Here is a 22,439-nt window from a genome sequence, read left to right as displayed (position 1 = left end):
AGAACAAATTAAGGGGAAGGTTTGGCTGAGCAACAGACAATTTAAGCAGGTATTTCATAATCTTAGAATCCCTATAGTGTGGAACCAGGCCATTTGGTCCAGGTCCACCCCCTTACCCTATCCCAGTAACCTGCATTTCCCATGGCTAATCCACCTTGCCTGCTCATCCCTGCGCAGTATGGGCAATTTAGCGTAGCCAACCCACCTAACCTGCACATCTTTGGACTATGGGAGGAAACCGGAGCACCCAGAGGAAATCCACGCAGACAGGGAGAATGTGCAAACGCCACACAGTCGCCCAAGGGTGGAATCAAACCTGGGTCCCTGGCACTAATGCAGCAGTACTAACCACTGTGCCACTGCACCACCTAGCAAAATGCTGAGCAAAAATTATTCCACCTAAAATGGTTAGCATTTCTACCCATCTCAAATTCTCCTTTAGAAGGTGATAGTGACTCGATGTTCCAAGATCTGTATTACCAGTCACTAGATCTATGGTCTAGTTTCTGTATAAAATGTGACGTTCTTCTCTTTGCCTAGTGACCTGCTGCAAGACCTGGAGAGTTGTGATAGTGATCCTGTTGCAATTGCAGAATGTTTTGTAGCAAAGGTAAGTAGCCTCTTTTCTGTGCAAGATTCCAATTGCAATGCAGATTGGAGCAGCTTTCAGTTTAAAGTATTTTTTAAACTTGTTCATTAACTGTGTGTGCCTGTCACTGTCCTGGCTACCAGTTAATGTTCATCCTGGCCTTAATTATGCTCTAAGGTAGTGGTGAACCACCTTGAATTGGCATAATCCCGTAGGACTTCTGTACACTCTGCTGTTGGGAAGGCGGTTCCAGGATTCTGATCCAGAGGCAGTGAAGAAACTGAGAGATCCAAATCAGGATGGTGTGTGGCTTGGAAGAGAATGTGCAAATGATCATGGTCCCATTCATCTGCTGTCCTCTGACTAGACAGAGGTCGTGGGTGGAGAAGGAGCTGTCAAAGGAGTCAGTTGCTCAGAAACATCCAAAATGAAAGATTGTGCTGGAGATTTCCTTTATTTCCTGTGTATATGTTAGGTGCATTCTGATGCACGGGAGTATGAAATTGTTTTAATTATCCCCAGGTCTCATTCCTGAGTTTAATGTCAAACCATGTCTGCATTGCTATGTTAATGTTTGTCAGAGAAGCCTGGGTTTCCTTCAGTTGAAATAATAGATTCTGCTGTCAATGGGATATAGTCTAATCTCGTGCATCAAATGCTGCTAAAAGCTGTATTAGTTGGCTAGAATATTGGGATGACTTTGTTTTAGTCCAATAAACAACTGGTTTGGGGTCAGATAAGAGAGATTTCTTGAAGCCTGCCTCTTTGCCAGTCCACTTTCAGGGTTAACAGGACAGGACACAGGCAGTGATTGCCCTCCTAGAAACCAGGCTGGCTAGGAGCCTGAGGTTTAAATGTGCTTTGTTTACGCCTGACTACCTAGGTTTCTTAAATGTCAATAAAGTCAGCAGCCCAGGGAGGCAAGGAAAACTTGAGGAAAAGTTAAGCACTTTTTTATTTAGAAATAAATACATAACACCTTTCTTGGTTCACAAGCGGTGCTATTAAAAAAGACGGTTTCCTCAAATCTCGCTCTCACCTCCTAACCCACTCATCAAACCTGTCAATGTTGGGCCATTGTAGGCTCTACATTCTCTGAAGGATGTCAGACAAAGTTGAGGAAGTTAACTAGAATGAGACAAGGCTTGCTTTTCATACTTCAAATTTAACAAGCTAAATTATGTCAACGTGTTAAATCTGGGACCCTGGTGTCCTTGTATCTGAATGTTATCCATTTTATAAAGTATGATTCTGTGAGTATGACTGTTGGGTTAGCTGGTCTGTAACACCTCCTCCCAATTTTGGTGCAAGCCCTAGATGTTGGTAAGAAAGACTTCACTGGATTGACAGGTCTGTTTTGCTGCCAAATTGAATTAAATGAATTCAAGTTTTGCCATCATGGGATTTGAGACTGTGTCCTAAAGCATTATCTTGAGGTTCTGGATTACTAATCCAGTGATATTACTATGACACAGTTACCAGTCCATTTTATGAAGTACTGTTCCTTGAATGGCACAGCTTTAATTTTGTTGTGCCTGCTTTTTCAGGAACCTTAACCAAACGAAATAGGTTTGTCTGTGTGTCAGTCAATCTCTCTCTCCCACTCTCCAAACATGCATGCTTGGTGGGAGTACGTGTCTAATCACTGCACCCTGTCCTCCTTTTGTTTTAATAGATTCAGGATTACTGAGCCTAGGTATTTGATGGTTATCTTGATGCACCACAGTTTTCACTGCACTGCTGTCTTTAAAACAGCCATAGGTCTGCTAAAATTGATTTGATTAACATTGGCCTGTTTATTTGATTTTTTTCTTCTTTGCACAGAGTGAAGAATTTCACATCTATACGCAGTATTGTACAAACTATCCCAGGTAAGCTGGCAAAAGATATGCAGTACCATTTTGTCAAACATTGAGGCTTGGCCTGCTACACTATGTAGATCTTGTCCTACTCATTTATCTTGAAGTGGCACATTGGCCAATTTTCACCCAAGCTGGCTGTCAGGGAGCTAATTAGAGCACGTGGAGCACTGGCTTTGCACTCATCACAGCTTTTAAATCAATGAAGAGTAATAATGGAGGGGTTGTAAAACCAGCTTTCTTCCCTCCAACCTGCTGGGTTTGTTCAACTGGTACATGTTAAAATTCACCCAAAGTGTCAAGCAAACCTTTAGCTGTGGAGATCCATGTTTGGAGCTAACTGAAATTCCAATATCTCTGTTTCGATGAAATAGTGAAGTTGGATCATTTTGTTCATCCTAGTGGTACCTCTCCCCTTCCTTTTAAACGCCTCAATAGAACTACTGTACTGGATTTAAATCCAGTAGTTAGCTGCCTGGAGAGTTTGGAATTGCTCAGCACACAAGCTAAACTATAGGTAATCAATCTTCAGAGAACCTGAAACTATTATTCAACAGGAAGGCACTTGTTGAAATGTTTCATATTACACTAATATATTTAAATATCAGCTCGAGAGTTAAAGATGAGATGGACTTCATTTTGACCTTTTTCGTTTCAGCCAGATATTCTGTACTGGAGCTCACAGCAACTATTCAGGAATCCAGTAACCTACATGAATTGTGTACAGTCTTGAGCTCCTTACTTAAGGAAGGATACACTTACCATAGAGGGGGTATAAATAAGGTTCACCAGATTGACCCCTGGGATGGTGGTGGTGTTCTTTGAGGAGATTTGGCCTATATACCCAAGAATAAAAGGTGATCTCATTGACGATAGAAAATTCTTGCAGGACTTGCCGACAGGGTAGATGCAGGAAGGATATACGTCCTAGATAGGAGGTTTGGAACTGGGGGACACACTCTGCAACAGAAAAGCAGTTTTAACGCTGACGAGTGGAGGAAATTCTTCCCTTAGACTGGTGAACCTTTGGAATTCTCTACCACGGAGCTGTGGAGGCTCAGTTGTTGAGTATATTCAAGAAAGCAATCAAAACCTTTGTAGTCCGCCAAGATTTCAAGGAGTATTGTGAAGAAAAAGGCATTAAGAAAGGTGATGAGCTCTGATCTAGTTGAATAGTGGTGCTAAATGGCCATCTACTGCTCTAAGTTCCAATGTGATCTATGGAGCATGTTGCAACTTTTGAGATCAAGTCATGTTACAATGGATCTGCAACTGCTTTAGTGGATCACAAGGGATCTTCCAAGTTCATTGCAGCTGTTGAGATGATTCAGTAACCCTGAATGATTACAGCCAAGGAAAAACTAGGCTAAAATACAAAGGCCTCTGAGCACCAGCCAGGAGGAAGCAAACATCTTAGAATCAGCCAAGCAGGAGATACTACTTGTAAAGTCTTGATAAAAGACTGAAGTAACAATAAAGAAAAATTCCAATTATTGTTTTGTACAGTCAGTTATTGAAAAGGGTCACTAACCTTTCTGGATCACTTGCAGATCTGTGGCTGTGTTAACAGAGTGTATGAGAAACAAAGTGCTTGCCAAATTCTTCAGAGAGCAACAGGAATCCTTGAAACACTCCCTACCTCTGGGATCCTACCTTCTTAAACCAGTGCAACGCATCCTAAAGTACCATCTCCTCTTGCATGTAAGTGGTTATGAATGATTTTCAGTCTATATTTCAGATTTGAAGACTGCTGACAATTGATGCCATTTCCTGCATCCAGAAAATATGTTGCTATTAATGTCAGTAAATTGCCAAAATCACTCCTTGTGAAACTCTTTACCTAGTTAAGATATAATGTTGAATGGAGCTAGCACCATCTTTTTTATTAAAGCTCTGAACTTACTTATAGCTGTTGTGAAGATACAGGAATATCAGAGAGATGTGGAATTTACCTAGCTTGCTGCAGCTTAGTTTTGGTTGTACAAGATAATCTCTTTTGACTCTCCTCTGCTGTACAACAGCCATTGTAGTAATCTGTGTAAGAATCAGTTGTTATAAAAGCACACCAATGCCTCTACTTCCTCAGAAGGCTAAGGAAACTTGGCATGTACGCAATGACTGACTCTTACCAATTTTTATGGACGCACCATGGAAAGCATCCTATCCAGATGCATCACAGCTTGGTTTCACAACTGCTCCATCCAAGATAACAAGAAATTAGTTGTGAATGCAGTCCTGTCAATCAGGAAAACCAGACTTCCTTCCATTGAATCGGTCTACACTTCCCACCATCTCGGGAAAGCAGCCAACATAATCAGACTTCTTCCACCCTCTGCCTGTAGGCGGAAGATACAGAAGTTTGAAAATGTCCCAACAGATTTATTAACAGCTTCTTCCTAACTGTTAACAGACTTGAGTTGATCTTTCTCTGCACCTTCTTAGTAGCTATAACACTATATTCTGCATTCTGTTCTATTACCCTGATTTACTCATGTAAGGTATGATTTGTCTGGTTAGCACACAAAACAGTATTTGCACTGTATCTTGGTATGTGACAGTAATACATCAAACTTTTACATGCACAGTACATCACTGACCTTGGATATGCATTTAATGGCATTTTAAAATTTGCATTCTTACAATCAACATTAGTTAATGGGAATCATCAAAACTGTCTGCTGATTGACCCTGAATGAACACACCTCCTTGCCTGTGGCGGGTAAAGGCCACCTAACCAGTCTGAGTATGGGACTTTCTGAAGGGCTCATACTAAGTTTGAATGGTTGGTGGAATCATTCTATCATCCATGCCCTTTGAAATAGAACAGTTGAGCTCTTTACTGTGTGATAGAAATTTGACAAACGTAGCTGGTAATTTTTTTTTTACATTTTATCAGATTTGATTAATTTGCAGTCAGTTAGTAATTTGATTTGGGGTGGATATTGCTCATGGTTCAGCACATTTTTCCTGATGAAACTCCACTCTAGTGTATGGCTAGTCTTCCATTTGCCCGTAACCTCCTGATCACTCTGCCTAATGAAAGTGACTGAGACAAACAGCATAAGATTTAAGTAGCTCCCAGGAATTGATGAAATGAGTGAAAGGAAGCCAGAGGGCCAATCTCAACAGCACCTCTCTGCCAAAGTGCATGCCCTGTGGTAAATTGCTGAAAAATGGAAGATTACTGAATTTCTACCCATTCCTGATACTTTTTTTGTTTCATCGTTCTTTGCCCACCTCTTATTGCTTTTTGCAGGAAATAGCTAATCATCTGGAGAAGGACACAGAGTGCTATGATGTAGTGCAGGATGCCATTGACACAATGCAAAGAGTGGCTTGGCACATTAATGACATGAAGAGGAAACATGAGCATGCAGTTAGGCTTCAGGTAATTTTTTAAAACATTTCTTGCAATATGGATGTGACCTTTTTAATATTAGCTGTGTTTTGACTCCAGCACACCTCAGCAAAACAATGGCTTTGTTGGGGGTGGAGGTGTACAGCACAGAACCTTTTAAAATGTTCTGGAATCCACTGCTCAAGATTGTGGTATGTACAGGGTCAGCTGAGGCTTTCTAAAGGGAATTAGATGGTTATCTGAAAAGGGAAAATTTTGCAGGGTTACAGTAGGGGTAAAAAGCAAGGGAGTGGCACAAAATGAATTGCTCCTTTAGAAGGACAGCACAGATAATGTGTTGAATGGTCCCCTGTGCTGTAAGCATTAATTATATATATTGAGGACAGATTATGTACACTATAGATGTATTCCTTTTGAGGTTAGAAAGTTAAGATATGATCAAACTTGAGTTTTCAGTTTGATTTGAAGAGCTCTATTCCCCATAGAAATTTTGGAACAACTTGTCAGAATCTTTAGATTAGAGAGAGGTCCTTCAGGAGTAATGTCAGAAAGTACTTCATAACAAGAGGTGAAAATTTAGAACATGCCCTCACATCTATCAAAGCTTTTAAATCAAATGAATAGATTTTTGTAGGGTGAGGATATTGAGGAATATGGGACTAGAGTAAATGGGGTTTACATTAAGATCTAAATGATTTGCAAAGCTGATCTGAACTGCATGATTTACCCCTGTTCCTATGTTTTGATAATATTTAGTTTCTTACTCTTGAACTACTTCTGTGTGATCATTTATCTGTGTTCTTGTTAAGGAAATACAGAGCCTTCTGACAAACTGGAAAGGTCCAGATCTGACCAGCTATGGAGAGCTGGTCTTAGAGGGGACATTCCGTATACAGCGAGCCAAAAATGAACGCACTTTATTTCTTTTAGATAAACTTCTTCTCATCACTAAAAAAAGAGAAGAGACTTACACCTATAAAGCTCATATTTTGGTAAGAATTATTAGTTTGTGTTGACTTGAAAATATTGGGGTTTGCTTTTGTAAGTACCATGTTCTGTGCTACCATGTTCTTCTGGAAAACTGGCTGATTAGCACTGTCAAACTAAATCAGTAAAGGCCAGTCACTTTCGTTTCTCTAGCTGGCCCTTATCTTTCAACCTCCCTTAACTTCAGCAAATCCAAAATTCTGACCAGTTCCTGCTCTAATATCACATCAATGCTTGCTGACCTATGTTGACTACCAGTCTACCATTGCCTTTAATTAAGATTCTCATTGTCTCGTTCAAATTGGCCTTATCAGTTGTGGCCTCTTAGACAAACCTGATTTCTTTCACCCCACTATTAATGGATGTGCCTTCATGCTGCCGTGGCCCTAAACTCTGGAATTCCCTCACTACTTTCTAAGTAGTTCCTTTTAAAACCTACCAATTCGATGATCTTGCTTCCTTGTCCTTCTAACATCTTGTGGTTCAGTGTCTCCTTTAGTCTGATTGTAATCCTATGGCACACCTTGTAAAATTAGCCTGCATTTAAAGATTTGCGTAGGCAAATTGTTATAGTTTTATCCCTGCCGTTCTGGATTCGTTGCCATTTTGGGTGAATGCAGTTTTTTTTTTTTTGCATCCTGACTTCTGAGCTTGTAATTCAAGCTGATACACCAGTGCAGTACTGAGGGAATGCTGGATTGTCAGTTGTCTCCTTTTGCATGCGACATTGAACAAAGGCCCAATCTTTTCCCCTCGGCTAGGTAGACATGAACTTCCACGACATTTGCCAGTAGTAGGACAATTCCCTTGGCATCTCGGTCAACAGCACTGAATCAGATTTGCCTAGTGTGAAATTTAATTGCAGAATTTAACTTGCAATGTGAGAGCCACAGTTCACCACTCATTATTTACTTTGAAGAAGTTTTTGTTTTAAAGGCATGCAAGGTGCTATATTATTGCAATTTAGTTACTAAGAGAATAGTGTGGAAAAGTGAGAGATTTGCAGCCCTGAATTATAGACCTAACGTTTCTGTCCTTCCCCCAGTGTTGTAACCTGATGCTTGTGGAGGTAATTCCAAAGGAATCCTTGAGTTTCAGTGTCTTCCACTACAAGAATCCTAAAGTGCAGCACACAGTACAGGTAGAGTATCCAGTGTTATAAAATTTTGGTGTTTCTACAACTACTGAATGGCCAGGGTTCCCAAATAAAAACAGGCTGAAATTGCAAACTCTTGCTATGCTTTATGAAAACTAAATGATTCAAAATAGGAAATGTTATGTTCAGGAAGCTGGTTCTTAGGAACAGGAGTGGGTAATTCAGTCCCTTGAGCCTGTTTAGCCAATCAGTGAGATCATAGCTGCTCTGTGCCCTATCTCCATATACTTGCCTTGGGCCCTTATCTTTTTAAAACCTTTTTCTTAATAATTTATCTACCTTCAAATTAAAATTAGCAACCAATCCAATGTCCAACTCCATTTGTGGAAGAGTTCCAAATGTCTACCACCTTTTGTGTAAAAGTACTTCCTAGCAGCTATCAATGAACTGGCCCTAATTCTCAGACTGTTCCCCCTAGTTCTAGAACACCCAACCAGTGGAAATAGTTTATCTTTATCTATCCTGTCTTTTTTTCGTGTTAATATCTTTAAATTCAGTAGTGCCTGTTTTATATGTTGTTGCTGAAAGTTAAAATTTACCTGCCTAGTCATGTCAGCTTATTGGTATACCTTGGGACAATGAGCAGGAGGAGCTAGGTCCAGAGCATTCCTGCTCATGATTCTCCAGCATGTGCTCCAGTCTACCGGGGTTAAAATCTGACTCTTGCTGTCAACTTTTATAATGTGCACCCTTTTTTTTAAAACAGTAAAGTGCACAGATTTAATGAACAGGGTGAGTTATACAACAAATGGCTCCGAGTAAAGATGGAAGAAGAAACTGAGGAAGTTTCAAAAGAGACAGACAGGCTAATTCCCAGTAGCAAAAACAATCCGTGTTTACGTAGATCCAAAACGTACCCAAAATCCATTGCCTGCCTTTGATCCATATCCCTTGATATCCTTCTCCAGAAAAAAGTATATCATTATCCATCTTAGATTGCAATTGGCATTTTGGGAAAAGTTCTCAGATTTCAACTCCTGTTTGTCCAAATGTTTGGAATTTTGTGATGTTAGATGGATGGGTCAAAGGAGATGTCTGTAAGTGGTTACTGTGCAACATCTAGTTATCCCTGGCTCTTGGTTTTTGTCTTACTCTCTAACAGGCCAAGTCAACACAGGACAAGAGGCTTTGGATTCTTCATCTGAAGAGGCTTATTCTTGAAAATCATCCAGCAAAGATTCCAGCTAAGGTGTGAAACAGGGTCACTAAGTTGGATTTTCAGATACTTGAGGGCATTATTACATTTTACTCCTTGATGCTCTGTATTGACTCTAAGCTTGTAGGTGTGACCTTCCCACTAGGAACACAATTAACAAAAATGCACCTAGAATATGCCAGATAAAATCTGTGTATTTGTGGTGAAGTTACACTCCAGTTTCCATGCAAACTCACTAGCATGTGCTTGAGTATAAGAATAAGGATCAGTGTTGGACTCTCTACAAAAGACCTGTGATCAACAGTCAGTTGAAGTCAGTGTGTCCTCTGCTAGAATTGACAGGACATAAAACTAACTTAGACTGAATCTAAAGAAATGGCAACAGGAAAAACAGCTCTCGGCTTGGTATCAATTGACTGCTGGTCACTGGGGATGCAGATCATTCAGGCTGAATTAATGGCTCCCTGGGTTCCTGAGAATCTGGGTTTGATGCAGTGAAACTCCTGAATGAGCTTAATTGATGGAAATTCTCCATTCTGGCCACAAGATAATGGGTAGAGATTGATTCAGGAAATGAGCCAGTGTAAAAGATTGTAGAAACTCTAGTTTAATCTAGTTATTATCATAACTCATTATTTAAAATTCAGAGAATTATGGGCAGAATAAAGCCATTCAGCCCATAATTCCACAATCCTTGGAGCAACTATTTTGGATTGCTGGGTTTATGTCATGCAGCAACATGACACTGGCAAGCAGAGTCAAACTCCCTCAAATCTAGTACCCACTGAGCACTTGAAATGGGCGAAGACTCTAGATTTAGACCACATGTACAGTACTCATAACAGCTTAAGTGTAAAGCAAAACCCCATCACCCCAATGCTATAAGGTACAGTGTAAACACAATCTGAATGGCATGTGGAAATGAAACTTGTTGCTCCAATTTTGTGGGGAGAAAAATGGACGTGAACTGCACAGTTAAAAGCATGTTATTTGTGTTGTTCCATGTACAACTGCATTTGTCACATCCATCTAGTTTATAACCTCTGATTGTGGTTTAGTTAGTAATGATCTTTTGGCAACAGATTTATTTTTAAAAAAAAACTTAATGTCTTGATAGTGGTAAACATAATTATTGTTAATCCTCCTTACATTTTGTTTTAAAGTTTACCTTTAAAAAACAGTCTACAGTAAAGCTTTGTTGCCATTCAAGTCTGGTCTTGTTTGAGTTCAATTTCCCACTTGAAACACTTGCACGCCTTATTTGTTTGTGAAGGGAGGGATCATTCTAAATATAATTACATCACTGCTGCCAGCTGTCCTTTCTTGAAGTCAACATGTTACAACTGAGTTTGAAAAGATGTTGAAGAATAATTATTTTTACCTACAGGCAAAACAAGCAATTCTGGAGATGGATGCCATACGTAAGTAAAACTTAAATGATTCTGCATGAGCTTGCTGACAACTTGTTAGATTCAATATTTTACGTGGCGTATCATAACTGTATAACGATGTCTAGGATGTATCTACTGATCATTTATGGGTTTTGTGTGCCCATTTGCCCTGTGCGAGAACCTAGCCTGGACTGCCAGCTTGTTACAAGCCCCTGGTCCATCACAAATCCTGGACCAAGTTAGGAGAGACTCTTGGGTGACTTGTTTCTCATGACTCTTCCAGGCAGTGATAATGTGCTGACCTACCGAAGTAACTAGACATTGTTGTTATCGAATATGTAGAGACCCCTCTTTCTATAAGTTCAATATCCTCTCTCGGCCCACTTTTCTGCATACACTGAATAATCTGTCCCCATTTAGTGTATTTTCCCTTTTCTAAGGGACCCAAAGATTTTTCCACTGTGTTATTTAAATGTCTTTGCCTTGGTGGTGAAGAAGGATAAGCACAAATTTTAAGAAGGTCCTTCAGAATTTATAATTAGGAAAATAAAGATTCATCCAGAGAAAGGGATATTAAAAGGGTGACTTGAAATGCAATCGGATTTTTTAGCAAGGCTTCAAAAGAGGTGAGGAAAAGGACGAAGAAGAATTTTGGTTGTTTACTCTGTGCTGCCAATTGCCCCATAATGATAAAGTACGGAAAGAGGTCATGGTCATACAGCACAGAAGCAGACCCTTCAGTCCAACTCGTCCATGTTGATGAGGTTTCCCAAACTGAACTAGTCCCATTTGCCTGCATTTGGCCCATATCCCTCTAAACCTTTCCTATTTATGTCCCTGTTCAAACGTCTTCTAAGTGTCATAATCGTACCCACCTCTACCACTTCCTCTGGCAGTTTGTTCCAAATACGCACTGCCCTCTGTGGAAAACATTGCCCCTTCAGTCTCTCAAATCTTTCCTCTCATTTTAAACCTATGCCCTCTAGTATTGGATTCCCCTACCCTGGGGTAAAGACCTTGGCTTTTCACCTTATACCCCTCCATTTTATAAACCTCTACAAGGTCACCCTTCAGCCTTATACGCTTCCAGCCTCTCCTTGTAACTCAAACCTTTGGTCTTTGTGTTTGACAACACTCCCCAGGGCCCTACCATTAACTGTGTAAGTCCTGCCCTGGTTTGTCTTACCAAAATGCAATACCTTGTATTTATCTAAATTAAATCCCATCTGTTCACGAACGGATTTGAGTTTGAGAATTAGAACTTGAAACTAGACATCTGGGTCAATATAGGTCACCAGAAGTGGTGAGTGTGGCAGTTAGTGTAGAATAGGAACAGGGGCACCTAAGGATGTAAAACATACATTTTTATACTTTTAAAGCTAAGTTGATAAAGCCATTAAGTTAGGAATGTTTTGGGTTTTACAAACAGTAGTGAAAATTTCAGTGTTGGTTTTGACTGCAGTTAAGAGTAAAGGGTGTCTCATTGTGGAAAAGACAGCCGAACCATAAAGAACCAATTCACCAAATAATACCTTGTTTGAGGGAAGGCCTGAGATAATGAACTATTTCCTCTCGAGTAGAGGAGGTTGAGAAAGATTTGATGGAGAAAATTAATTAGTTTTGAAAGAATAAATGGGAGGCAGTTTATTTCCTCTGGATTCTGTAACAGAGGCATTAATTTTAAAATCCTCAATGAGGCAAGTGGTTTGAAGAGACTTCTTTACAATTTTGAGACTCCAAATGCTTCGTTACTGAGTGCAAGGTGGAAACCTCTGCACTTTTGGAAGATACCATGCATAATACTTTACAGCAGCTAGCAGGATTAGATGTGGCCTCACTCGGCCATTTCTGCATCCAAGTGTCCAGCCTGTCAATATCCTGCTGTATCCTCTGGCAATCCTCCTCGCAATTCATAGCTCCCCCAATCTTTGTGTCATCTGCAAGCTTACTAATCAGTCCACCAACATACTCCTCCATGCCACTAAATATATTATTACAAACAACCGGGGTCCTAGCACTTATCCCTATGCAACACCACTGCTCATAATGCTGTCAAAGGAGCCTTGGTGATTTTGCTGCAGTGATTCTTGTAACTGTAACCTGTGTGCTGCCACTGTGTCAATAGTAGAGGGCTGAAGGTTGGTTAGTGGTGGATGGGATCCAAAGATGCTTTGTCCTGGATGGTGCAAATCTGCTTGTGTTTTTGGAGTTGCACTCATTCAGGCAAATGGAAAATATCCCATTGTATGCCTGACTTGTGCCCTTGTAGATGTGTGACATGCTTTGGGGAGTTGGGGAGGTAAGTTATTCAGTGTAGAATTTCAGCCTCTGGTCTGCTGTTGTAGCACAATATTTGTATGGCTGGTCCAGTTCAATTTTTCTGTTCAACAGGAACACTTGGTGAATCCCTCGCTATCAATACTATGGGAATGACATGGAATATTAAGCGGAAATGGTTAGATTCTCTCTTGAAGATAGCCTTGCTCAGCACTTACGTGATGCATGCTACTTGCCACTTATAAGCCCAATGCTGAATTTGTCCAGATCATGCTGCATTTGGATACTGACTGCTTCAGTATCTGAGGAGCTGGAAATGGTACTGACCATGCACAGTCATCAAGAAATATTCCCACTTTTGACTGAATGGTGGTGAGAATGAAGCAGCTGTAAGTGGTTGAGCCTCACATTCCCTTGAGAAACTAAGGGCTTTTGTGGTGCAGTGATAATCTCCTCACCTCGGAGATCAAGTCCACCTTGCTCCAGGGGTTTTGTATCAACATTTCTGAACAGTTGAGAAAATACCTCCCCTGAGACACTCCTACAGTAATGCCCTCCAGAAACTGACATGTTTCTTGTGCTAGGTATGACTGCAACTAGCGCAGATTCTTCCCTGGTTCCCAATTGACTCTGGTTTTGCTTGGGATCCTTGATGCCACACTCAGTTGAATGCTGCCTTGATATCAAGGGCAGTGACTCTACCCTTGCCTCTGGAATTCACTCGTCTGTTTAGAGTAGGCTGTAATGGGGTTGGGAATTGAGCAGTGCTGGCAGAAACTAAACCAAGCTTAAGTGTATAGGTTATAACTCACTCAGAGATAGCAAGAACTGCAGATGCTGGAGTCAGAGGTAACACTGTATGGAGCTGGAGGAACACAGCAGGCCAGGCAGCATAAGAGGAACAGGAAAGATGACATTTTGGGTCAGGACCCTTCTTCAGAAATGGGGAGAGGGAAGGGAGCTCAGAAATAAATAGAGGGGTGGGACTGGGGAAGGTAGATGTGATGGTGATAGGTGAGTGCAGGTAGGGAGTGGTGGGAATTGGTCAGTGAGGTGGATAGGTAGGAGAGAAGATGGACAATGTGTAGGTTGTTGAGCAAGTGCAGTTTGGTGGCAGTGCTGATATTTTTCATTATTATGCTGATAATAGAAAATAGATTCGAGCAATAATTAACCCTTGTGGGATTTTACCTGTTTTTTTTTTGTGGACAGAATGTATCAGGACGATTTTCAGGTATTTCTGGTGGTGTAGCTGTGCTAGAACAGCCTGACTAGAGGTGTGACTAATTCTGGAACCCAAGGCTTCAGTGCAAATTTCTGGAATAGGGCCCAGTTTCTTCAGATTTTTCTTGATTTCAAATAGAGTAGATTAAATCAATTTGATCAAAGTATATCAGAATTTGAATGATCTTGGCAAGGTGAATGTGGAAAAGATGTTTCCTTGTGGGATGAATTGAGAACTAGGGGGACACTATTTAAAAAATTAAGGGTCATTTTTTTTAATTCAGGAAGTCAATGAGAAGAAATGTTTTGAGAATTGAATGACTTTGGAACTCCCTGCGTCACAAGGCAGTGGAGGCAAGACCAATGAATATTTTTAAGATGGCTGTAAATTCCCTTGGCGAAAGAATCTGAATACTGACAACAGATGAGAATGTAGAATTTGGAAACAAACTGATTAACTCTGTTATCGATTGGGGAATAGGCTCAAGAGGCCGAATGGCCTACTTCTCCTAATTTATATATTTGGGAAACTGGAAAGTAGAATGCCCAGAAAAGACTTGCTGATTGCAATATTTTTTCTGCAGATCATCCTGGCTTCCACTACAGCCCAGAGGATGAGAGAAAGGCAGACGCACGTGTGAAGGAAGACAGAATCGCAACTCGTAGAGTCCGAAGGAAGTCTGGTACAGTGGCCTCATCGCTTATAGCAGGATACAGCACAAAGTTGTAAAGGAATGATTCAGATTAGATATTCTCCAAGTTGTTGTGTGGGGGATTTATGCCACTTTCTTGCTGTTAGCTGGCAGTGATGTGCTTTCTAGTGATTTGGTTTTACAATTAAATGGACAATTTTTTAAGATTTGTAGCGTGGGTTGTGAATGAGGTTGCAGACGTGCTCACCAAGCTGGTGGGTTTGATTGCAGATGTTTTGTCTCCCTGCTGGGTAACATCAGTGCGCCTCCAGTGAAGCGTTGGTGTTCTGTCCCGCTTGTTATTTAGTTTCCTCTGTTTGCTGGGATGGTTGGCATCACTTCTGGTTTTGTTTTTCAGTGGTTTGTATTTCGGGTCTAGTTTGATATGTTTGTTGATGGAGTTCCAGTTGGAATACCAGATCTCCAGGAATTCCCTGGCATGCCTCTGTTTGGCTCATGCTATTATGGCTGTGTTGTCCCAGTTGAATTCATGTCCTTTGACTGTGTGTACTAAGACCAGTGAGAACTGGTCGTGTCTCTTACTGGCTAGTTGGTGTTTGTGTATCCTTTGTCAGTTTTCTTCCAGTTTGGCCTATTTAATATTTCTCACAGTGAGAAACCACTGAAAAGTGGAAGTGATGCCAACCACACCAGCAAACCAAGGCATACAAATAACAAGCAGGACAGAACCCCAACACTTGACCAGAGGTGCACTGACGATGTTACCCAGCACAGTGATGAAACGTCTGCAATCAAACACTGGCTTGATGAGCAAGTCTACAACCTCACTTAAATGGATAATTCAGAGGGTTGTTGGAATTGATCATGCAGTATAGAATTTCAAACAGTTAGGAGAAGGCAGCTCATCTTGTATGGCGTATGGTATATATTGAGGTTTTAAAGCAATCTGACCATTTATCAAGTCAGTCTACAAATAACACACAATTTGAGTTCAATATTGGCTATGGTGAGATTGAAGTTTATGGGGCTAAATTTTGGGAATTGGGAACTGGAAACAAACACACTTTTTGTATTTCCACCTCTGTCTTTTGGCTGTGAAGTATCTCTTCCTTAGAGTCAGAGATGGATTTGCTGTTTAATAGTTGAGAGTTAGGTGGGTTGAGTTGGGTGTTGAGAGGAGGAGATGGACAGGAATAGATGCTATTGGGCACTAGGGAATTGAGCAGTGTTCTGAAGCCAGCTGCACGGCTGTGGTCTCTGGGCATGGTACTCGGGTAAATATTTTCCTCTTCAAAGTGGACAGGGTAAATGGAGAGCTGGAATAGAGACAGAGATGATTTATTAAAATATTGCTGCTCAGTTGTTTTTGGTCCAAACTTACACTGCCCTGGTTAGACCCCATTTGGAGTATTTTGAGCAGATCTGGGCACCGCACCTTCAGAAGGACATTGGCCTCGGAGAGAGCCCAATGTGGGTTTACAAGAATGTTACCTGGACTTCAGGGGTTAGGTAATGAGGAAAGATTATGCACATTTAGGCCTGTTTTTGTCTAAATTTTAGTAGGTCGAGGGGTGATCTGATCTAAGTGTTCAAGATATTGAATGGAAATGACAAGGTGGGTGAAGAAACTATTTCCACTGGTTAGGGATTCTAGGACTGGGGGCATAGTCTGATAATTGGGGTCAGACCTTTCAGAAAAAATGTTAGGAAGAACTTCTACACACAAGGGGTAGAAGATGGCAGGAACTCTCTTCCATAAATGGCAATGGATGCCAGATCAATTGTTAATTTTAAATCTGAGGTAAATTTTTGTTAAGTAAAGGCATTAAAGGACATGAGCTAAAGGAAAATGTATGGAGTAAGGCCACAGATTAGGCATGATTTCATTGAATGTGGAACAGGTAACAAGAGGCTGAACAGCCTACTGCTTTTCCTATGTTCTCCATAGCTAAATTGTCTCAGTTTTACCTGCCAATTTACAGTTGGTCAGCTCATAACAGTCCTGAAATATCAGCAGGCTAGAATACAAGCTCTTGAATATCCCGATGTCCTTAACATGTTCAATTTAGCACTTTTTAGTCTGGTAAATCTCACTCTTCCTCACTTCACCTCCCTGCTTGTTATGCCATCCTCACCCACGCCACCGTCACCATGCAAAAAAAAAAACATCCTTGGGAAAGACGGCTGTATTGGGAATTGGAGGTATTGGACCAGCCATCACCATGCCTATTACCGTTTTGCTTCCATTGATTTTGATTTGGAACAGGAAAATCTGCCCCACATCCTCTGGATTTGCTAGCCAGTACCAGAAGACTACTAGCCTGTAATTTGACTTGCAAGAGCAGAGAACTAGTAATTGCCTTTCAGAAATGAAAGGGGTTACCACAGCTACCCTTGCATACTTCTGTGGCTGGTTAATAACAAGGGTTAAAGTCTAAGAATCCTCTGTTTATTCTTCAGCCTCCTTGGAGACTGGAAGAAATTATTTGGTTTTCTAATATTTTAGAGCACAGTTGTTGGGATGGGGTTCACATCGTTTCAGTAGAGATTTGGGAAGAATCTATACCTTAAATTCATTTAGCATACTGACCAATTTTCCACTTCCTGTGATAAATACCTTTGAGTCAGCATGGCAATTCTAAGTGTAGTGAAGTCAGGGCTGAAGGAGTATGCAAGCAGTGTTGAACTATCTAGATCAATTGGCTCATTCTTTGATGAGAAATAGAAGTCAAATGCACATTTTGATTTGCGTAAACTGATTCTCTCTTGTGAAACTTTACATAATTTTATTTAATGGCGTTTAGATTGAAATGGTAAGCACGTAACCAAAGTAAGAGTGTATTAACTTTGGGTTCCACTTGTCATTTGTAAACACACCAAACTTCTCATTTAAAATTTGAACATTCAAATGAACAGGCCAGTTAAATGCCAAACATTACAATTCACCCCTACATCTGCTAAGGCCATTTTGAACTGTCTAGAAATAAGAGGCAAAATGCCAAACAATGGCTAGTGTTCATTACCAGGTTAGGCCCACTTAAAAAAAAGAAATGAAGAAAGGATTGAAAAATTTGTATCAGATCCATTCAAGGCCTCCAACACATCCCATAGTCATAGTTGTAACACTTCACAGGAGACTGGTGAAAATCTACAACTGTTTTCCCTACAAGAGCTCGGGAGGGTCAATTAATATTTTACTAATATCAGAATGTTTTGGTCATGGGGCACTGGTGTGTCAAGGGACCTGGAATGAAGGTAAATTTTAAGTTGAAGCACAGATTGGCCTCTGTTTAATGGAATGGGAGGTAAAGCTTGAGGAACTGATCTACTCTGCACCATAACATATAGAAAGGCAGCAGCTAATTTGCATAATTGGCTAAAATTACTAGATAATCATTTATGATGTTGTTTGAAGCATAAATATTGAATAGCACAGGCTGTTTTATAACCACCTGAGAGGGCAAGGCTCAGTCCCCATTTCAGTTCTCTGCTTTGTTTAAAATAAAAAAGTATCTACAGCAGGGAAGCTGCTAAACACTGCACTAGATTGTGAAGTCTCTGGAGGGAGCCGGAAACCACAATCTCTAGCTCGAATTTGCTTGTGCTACCACTGAGTTGAATGGACTTCAGAGCTTAGAAATATATGGAGTCTAAAATTTGTGGCCCTTCACAATCCAGGCATTTGACAGCTTCAAACGCTATGTCTGCCTGGTCCAAAGCAGTCCAGAGCACTTGTCAAACCGTGGTGAGGTAGGGTTGTTCTGTTTCTGTCACCTAAGACCAGGCACATAGCAGATGTATGCAAAGACCTTAACCTACAAGTTGTATACCTTCATTGACCTGAACATTATAACTCATTACTAGCTCAAAATTGTGCCCTCTACTTAGCTTTGCAATTGTACTCTCACCATTATAGTTTAAGGCTTACCACTGTGACCTTGAACAGAATTCAGGATAGACAATGTCAGCTTTGTCAAAGATGTTGACTATCCCCAGAATGATTTTTAAGTTTTTCTGTTTAATGGAAATGTATAACCATTGCAAGCACACCTGGGTCAGAAAGAACTTTGTGTCTGACAGCAGATGCATACTTGTACTGATGCCATTCAACCTTGTATAAAAGAGTTGTCCTTCATTCTATATTTCTATGTTTTGCAGAACCATCAGCAAGATTGAAGTCTGCTAAACAAATGGGTCAGTGTCAAAATCTCTTCATTCAAGTTCTGAACAGAACATAACCCATAGTTTATTCAATTTTGTTTCTTGCTGTTGTGGTGTAATCTGTAACTCTTTCAGCTGTGCATGCTTAGAGCTAAAGATGCAGTTAACATGTTTCATGCCAGTTTTTCAACAATTTTATTTTCTTTTTGTTTTTTTGCCCTCTCCCTCATCCCCTTTTAGAAAGAAGACAAGACAAGGTAAGCATATCCTTGGAGTTTAGTGTTGTTTCTGCAGTGAGATGGGAGTATCTGAGTGTGGGCATGCACAGTCATGTGTTTTCACATGGTGAAGGAAATTTGATTTAAGCTGCTTGGTAAAATTGCCAGAAAGCTGTCTCTTTCAAAAAATCAAGTGGAGATTAAAAAGTGATGACTTCCATTACTGTAGCAAAGTTTATGTCTAGCTAACCCAAAACCCATTTAAGCCACTTAGAGTCAGCATTTTCAGAAATAGTGACGAGAATCTGAAGACGGATGGCTTCTCAGTTTAGAATCCCATTAGACATTCCCTTCTTGACTTGAATTGACTTGAATTATTTGCTTAAGTCTTTTGGAAGGGCACTCCAACTTTATTGACATTTCAAAATGTTTCACAGTCAGAGGTTGTGAAAGTTCTTCTTCTTTAGATGGCAAAGCTTAATAATCATGCATGTAAGAATCTTCTTGACCGTGTACATTATATGTAGTGTAGAATGTTTCATCAGTTATCCTACCATGATCAGAGGACAGTGCCAAAATTTTGGGGGAAGGGGAGTTTTGGTCTTGAAACAAAGATACTGGCCTAGGGAAGATTTTTTTCAGGTTTATTTTGTGTCTTAGTCAATTTAAGATGAGAATACAGATTTAAGCTTCTTGGCAAAACAGCTAGAGAGTGATGAGAGTTTTTAAAATCGGTGTTATCTGCAGTGCACTACTTGAAAGTCTGGTGGAACCTTATTAAATAGTAGATTTCAAAAGAAATTGGCTAAATGCTTGAAATTTAGGTTTTTAGGGCAAAAAGAAAGCAAAGTGGCAACAATCAGCTAGTTCTTTCGAAGTACAAATGCCATAGGTGAAAAGGCAAGGGGTGAGGATGACTCCAAGTCGTACAGGTTAAGTCACCAAAAACTTGGAAGATGGAATATAATGTGGGAAAAAGTGAAGTTATGTACTTTGGCTGGGAGAATAAAGGAACTGAATATTATTTAAACGGAGAAAGACTGAAGAGGGATTTTGGAGTCCTTGTGCCTAAATCACAAATTCATGGGTAATAGGGAATTTTGGCCTTCCATTCAAAGGGAATAGAGTATAAAAGTAGGGAGGTCCTGCTAAAACTGTACAAGGCATTATAGTTTGACCTCAGCTGGATACTGTGCATGATTTTGGTCACCTTGTCTAAGGAAAGATATAGTGACATTGGAGGCAGCCTAGAGAAGGTTGGCGAGTGCTGATCCCAAGCTTGGAGACAGTCTTATTGAGGAGTGGTTGAGTAGGTTGGGCATGTACTCATTGGAGTTCAGATTAATGAAAGATGATACTGTTGAATTGCAAGATTCCTGGTGAACTTGCCAGGGTAGATACAGAAAGGTTGTTTTGCCTTGTGTGAGAGAGTCTAGGTTCAGAAGGCATAATCTCAGAATAAAGAGCCATCCCTTAAGACACAGGAGGAAGAAATTCTTGTTTTAGGGTTGTGAATCTGTGAATTCTTTATCACCTGAGGACTGTAAATGTTCGGTTAAGTAAATTAAAGATGGATATAGATGGATGTTAATCAGGAAGGAATCCACGGTCACAAGTATAAGGCAGGAAAATTGGATTTGAGGATTATCAAATTAGTCATGATCTCATTGAATGGTGGACTAGACATGATGGACTGAAAGGAGCAGAAGTAAGCCAATGTCATATAGCCTAAACATGTTAAGTGAGTGGGCAGCAAGGGGGAACTGATGGACTATAATGTGGAGAAGTGTAACTGATCGCAAGAATAGAAAAATAAAATCAATATACAAAATTTTATGCCTCTAAATTTGAGAGATTTAGATGTACTTAATCACAAAGATCACAACATTGACATGCAAGGACAGCAAGTAATTAATAAGGCAACTGTCATGTTGGCATATATTGTAAGGGAATTCAAGTATAACAATAATGGAGCCTTGCTACAACAGTGTAGGACTTAGGTGAAACTGCATCTTTTGTTCGGTTTTGGTTCCTGATTCTTGGAAGAATAAGAGGTAATCTCATTGCCTTCAAAATTATGAAGGGTAGATGGTGAGATCTTGTTTTCCTCTAACAAGGTAATCTATAACAAGGGGGCATATGTTCAGTATAATAGACAAATCATTCATGACCGAAATGAGAAATTTCCAGAGAGTGTTCTGAATCTATGGAAATCATTACCCTGCAGGGTTATGGTTTCTCCATCATTGAGTATATTCAAGGTTTAGGCAGTACTTTTGTGGTTTCATAGAACTGAGACATGTAAGCAAGTGGGAAAGTGGAGTTGAAGATCAACCAAGCCCATTAAATGGGCAACTCAAGCTTAAGGAGCCATAATGTTTGTTGCTCCCATTTCTTGTGTTTTCCTTTCTCTGTTAAGTATGATAACCTTGGATTCCCCTTTGTAAATATAAATTAAACATTTTTGTTATTCAGTTTTCTACAATCTCACACATTTTATGGAATAATTTCTTGTTTAGAATAAAGGAGATAGAATCCACTTTCTGTCTTTGTGTGTGTGTGTGTGTGTGTGTGTGTGTGTGTGTGTGTGTATATACTTACAAAGTACTTTACAGTGAAAATTTGTGAACAGTCAGTGATGAATATTTCCTCTCCTCACAGCGTGCCAGTATTGAAGGGTCCCTCCTTTCTCCATCAGTGGAAGTATTGTCTAGTAAAGGGTCTTCCGGTTCCAAATGTGAAATCAGTGCACTTGGTCATGGTGACACAGTCAACCGATCACAGGAGTCCTTGGTGCCAGCTTATCCAAGTGACCATGAGGATAGTGTCCAGCTACGCACCTTGGAGCAGACTGATGCTGATGATGAAGAAGAAGTTGACATTGATCAGGTTGAAGATGGTGCTAATTTTGCTACAATTCAGATGCATACCCTTGATGTCTCTGATCTTTTGATCCTTCCCTGAAACTTACTCTGTGGGTGCTTTTGCTCTCTGTAGCTCTATTACACTAAGTGCATTAAACTCTTGTTCCAAGTTAAAAATTATTGGCAACAGCCAGTGACAGACCAAGGGAACAGTGGCTGGTTCAAGCTCCAATCTCGGACATGAGTGTGCAATCTACACTGACAATTCTGGGGCAGTATGAGGGAATGCTGCATTATTGGAAGTGTCAATCAGGTTAGATTCTATTTTAAATAGAGCAGGTTAGTCTCCCTCTTCAGTTGACTATAAAATATTTTATTTGAAGGGCAGTGCAGTGCTTTGTGTCCTGGTCAGTATTTTAATCTTCACCCAGCACCAGTTGAAAACCAGTCACCTATGTAATGAGAGACAAAAAGGTGCAGGGCTGGATGAACACAGCAGGCCAAGCAGCATCATAGGAGCAGAGAGGCTGACGTTTCGGGCCTAGA

The 22,439-nt window shown here is 40.3% G+C and overlaps 1 protein-coding gene across 1 annotated transcript; it reads left to right on the top strand.

Moving 5' to 3' along the window:
- Positions 1 to 532: 532 nt before the first annotated feature.
- On the top strand, positions 533 to 21,993 carry LOC109935257 (pleckstrin homology domain-containing family G member 1; the record flags this gene model as incomplete). Its single annotated transcript, XM_048592598.1, has 12 exons — positions 533 to 610; positions 2,414 to 2,460; positions 3,999 to 4,149; positions 5,705 to 5,836; positions 6,616 to 6,798; positions 7,839 to 7,934; positions 9,052 to 9,138; positions 10,493 to 10,526; positions 14,582 to 14,680; positions 18,809 to 18,844; positions 19,052 to 19,068; positions 21,691 to 21,993. Coding segments are annotated over 12 exons (1,263 nt in total), but the record flags the coding sequence as incomplete, so codon positions are not given.
- Between the last annotated feature and the right edge of the window lie 446 nt (positions 21,994 to 22,439).

The sequence above is a fragment of the Rhincodon typus genome, unplaced genomic scaffold (assembly GCF_021869965.1).
Source record: "Rhincodon typus isolate 14 unplaced genomic scaffold, sRhiTyp1.1 hic_rhity00001523, whole genome shotgun sequence".
Lineage (NCBI taxonomy): Eukaryota > Metazoa > Chordata > Chondrichthyes > Orectolobiformes > Rhincodontidae > Rhincodon > Rhincodon typus.
This window is presented reverse-complemented; position numbering and strand designations above follow the sequence as displayed.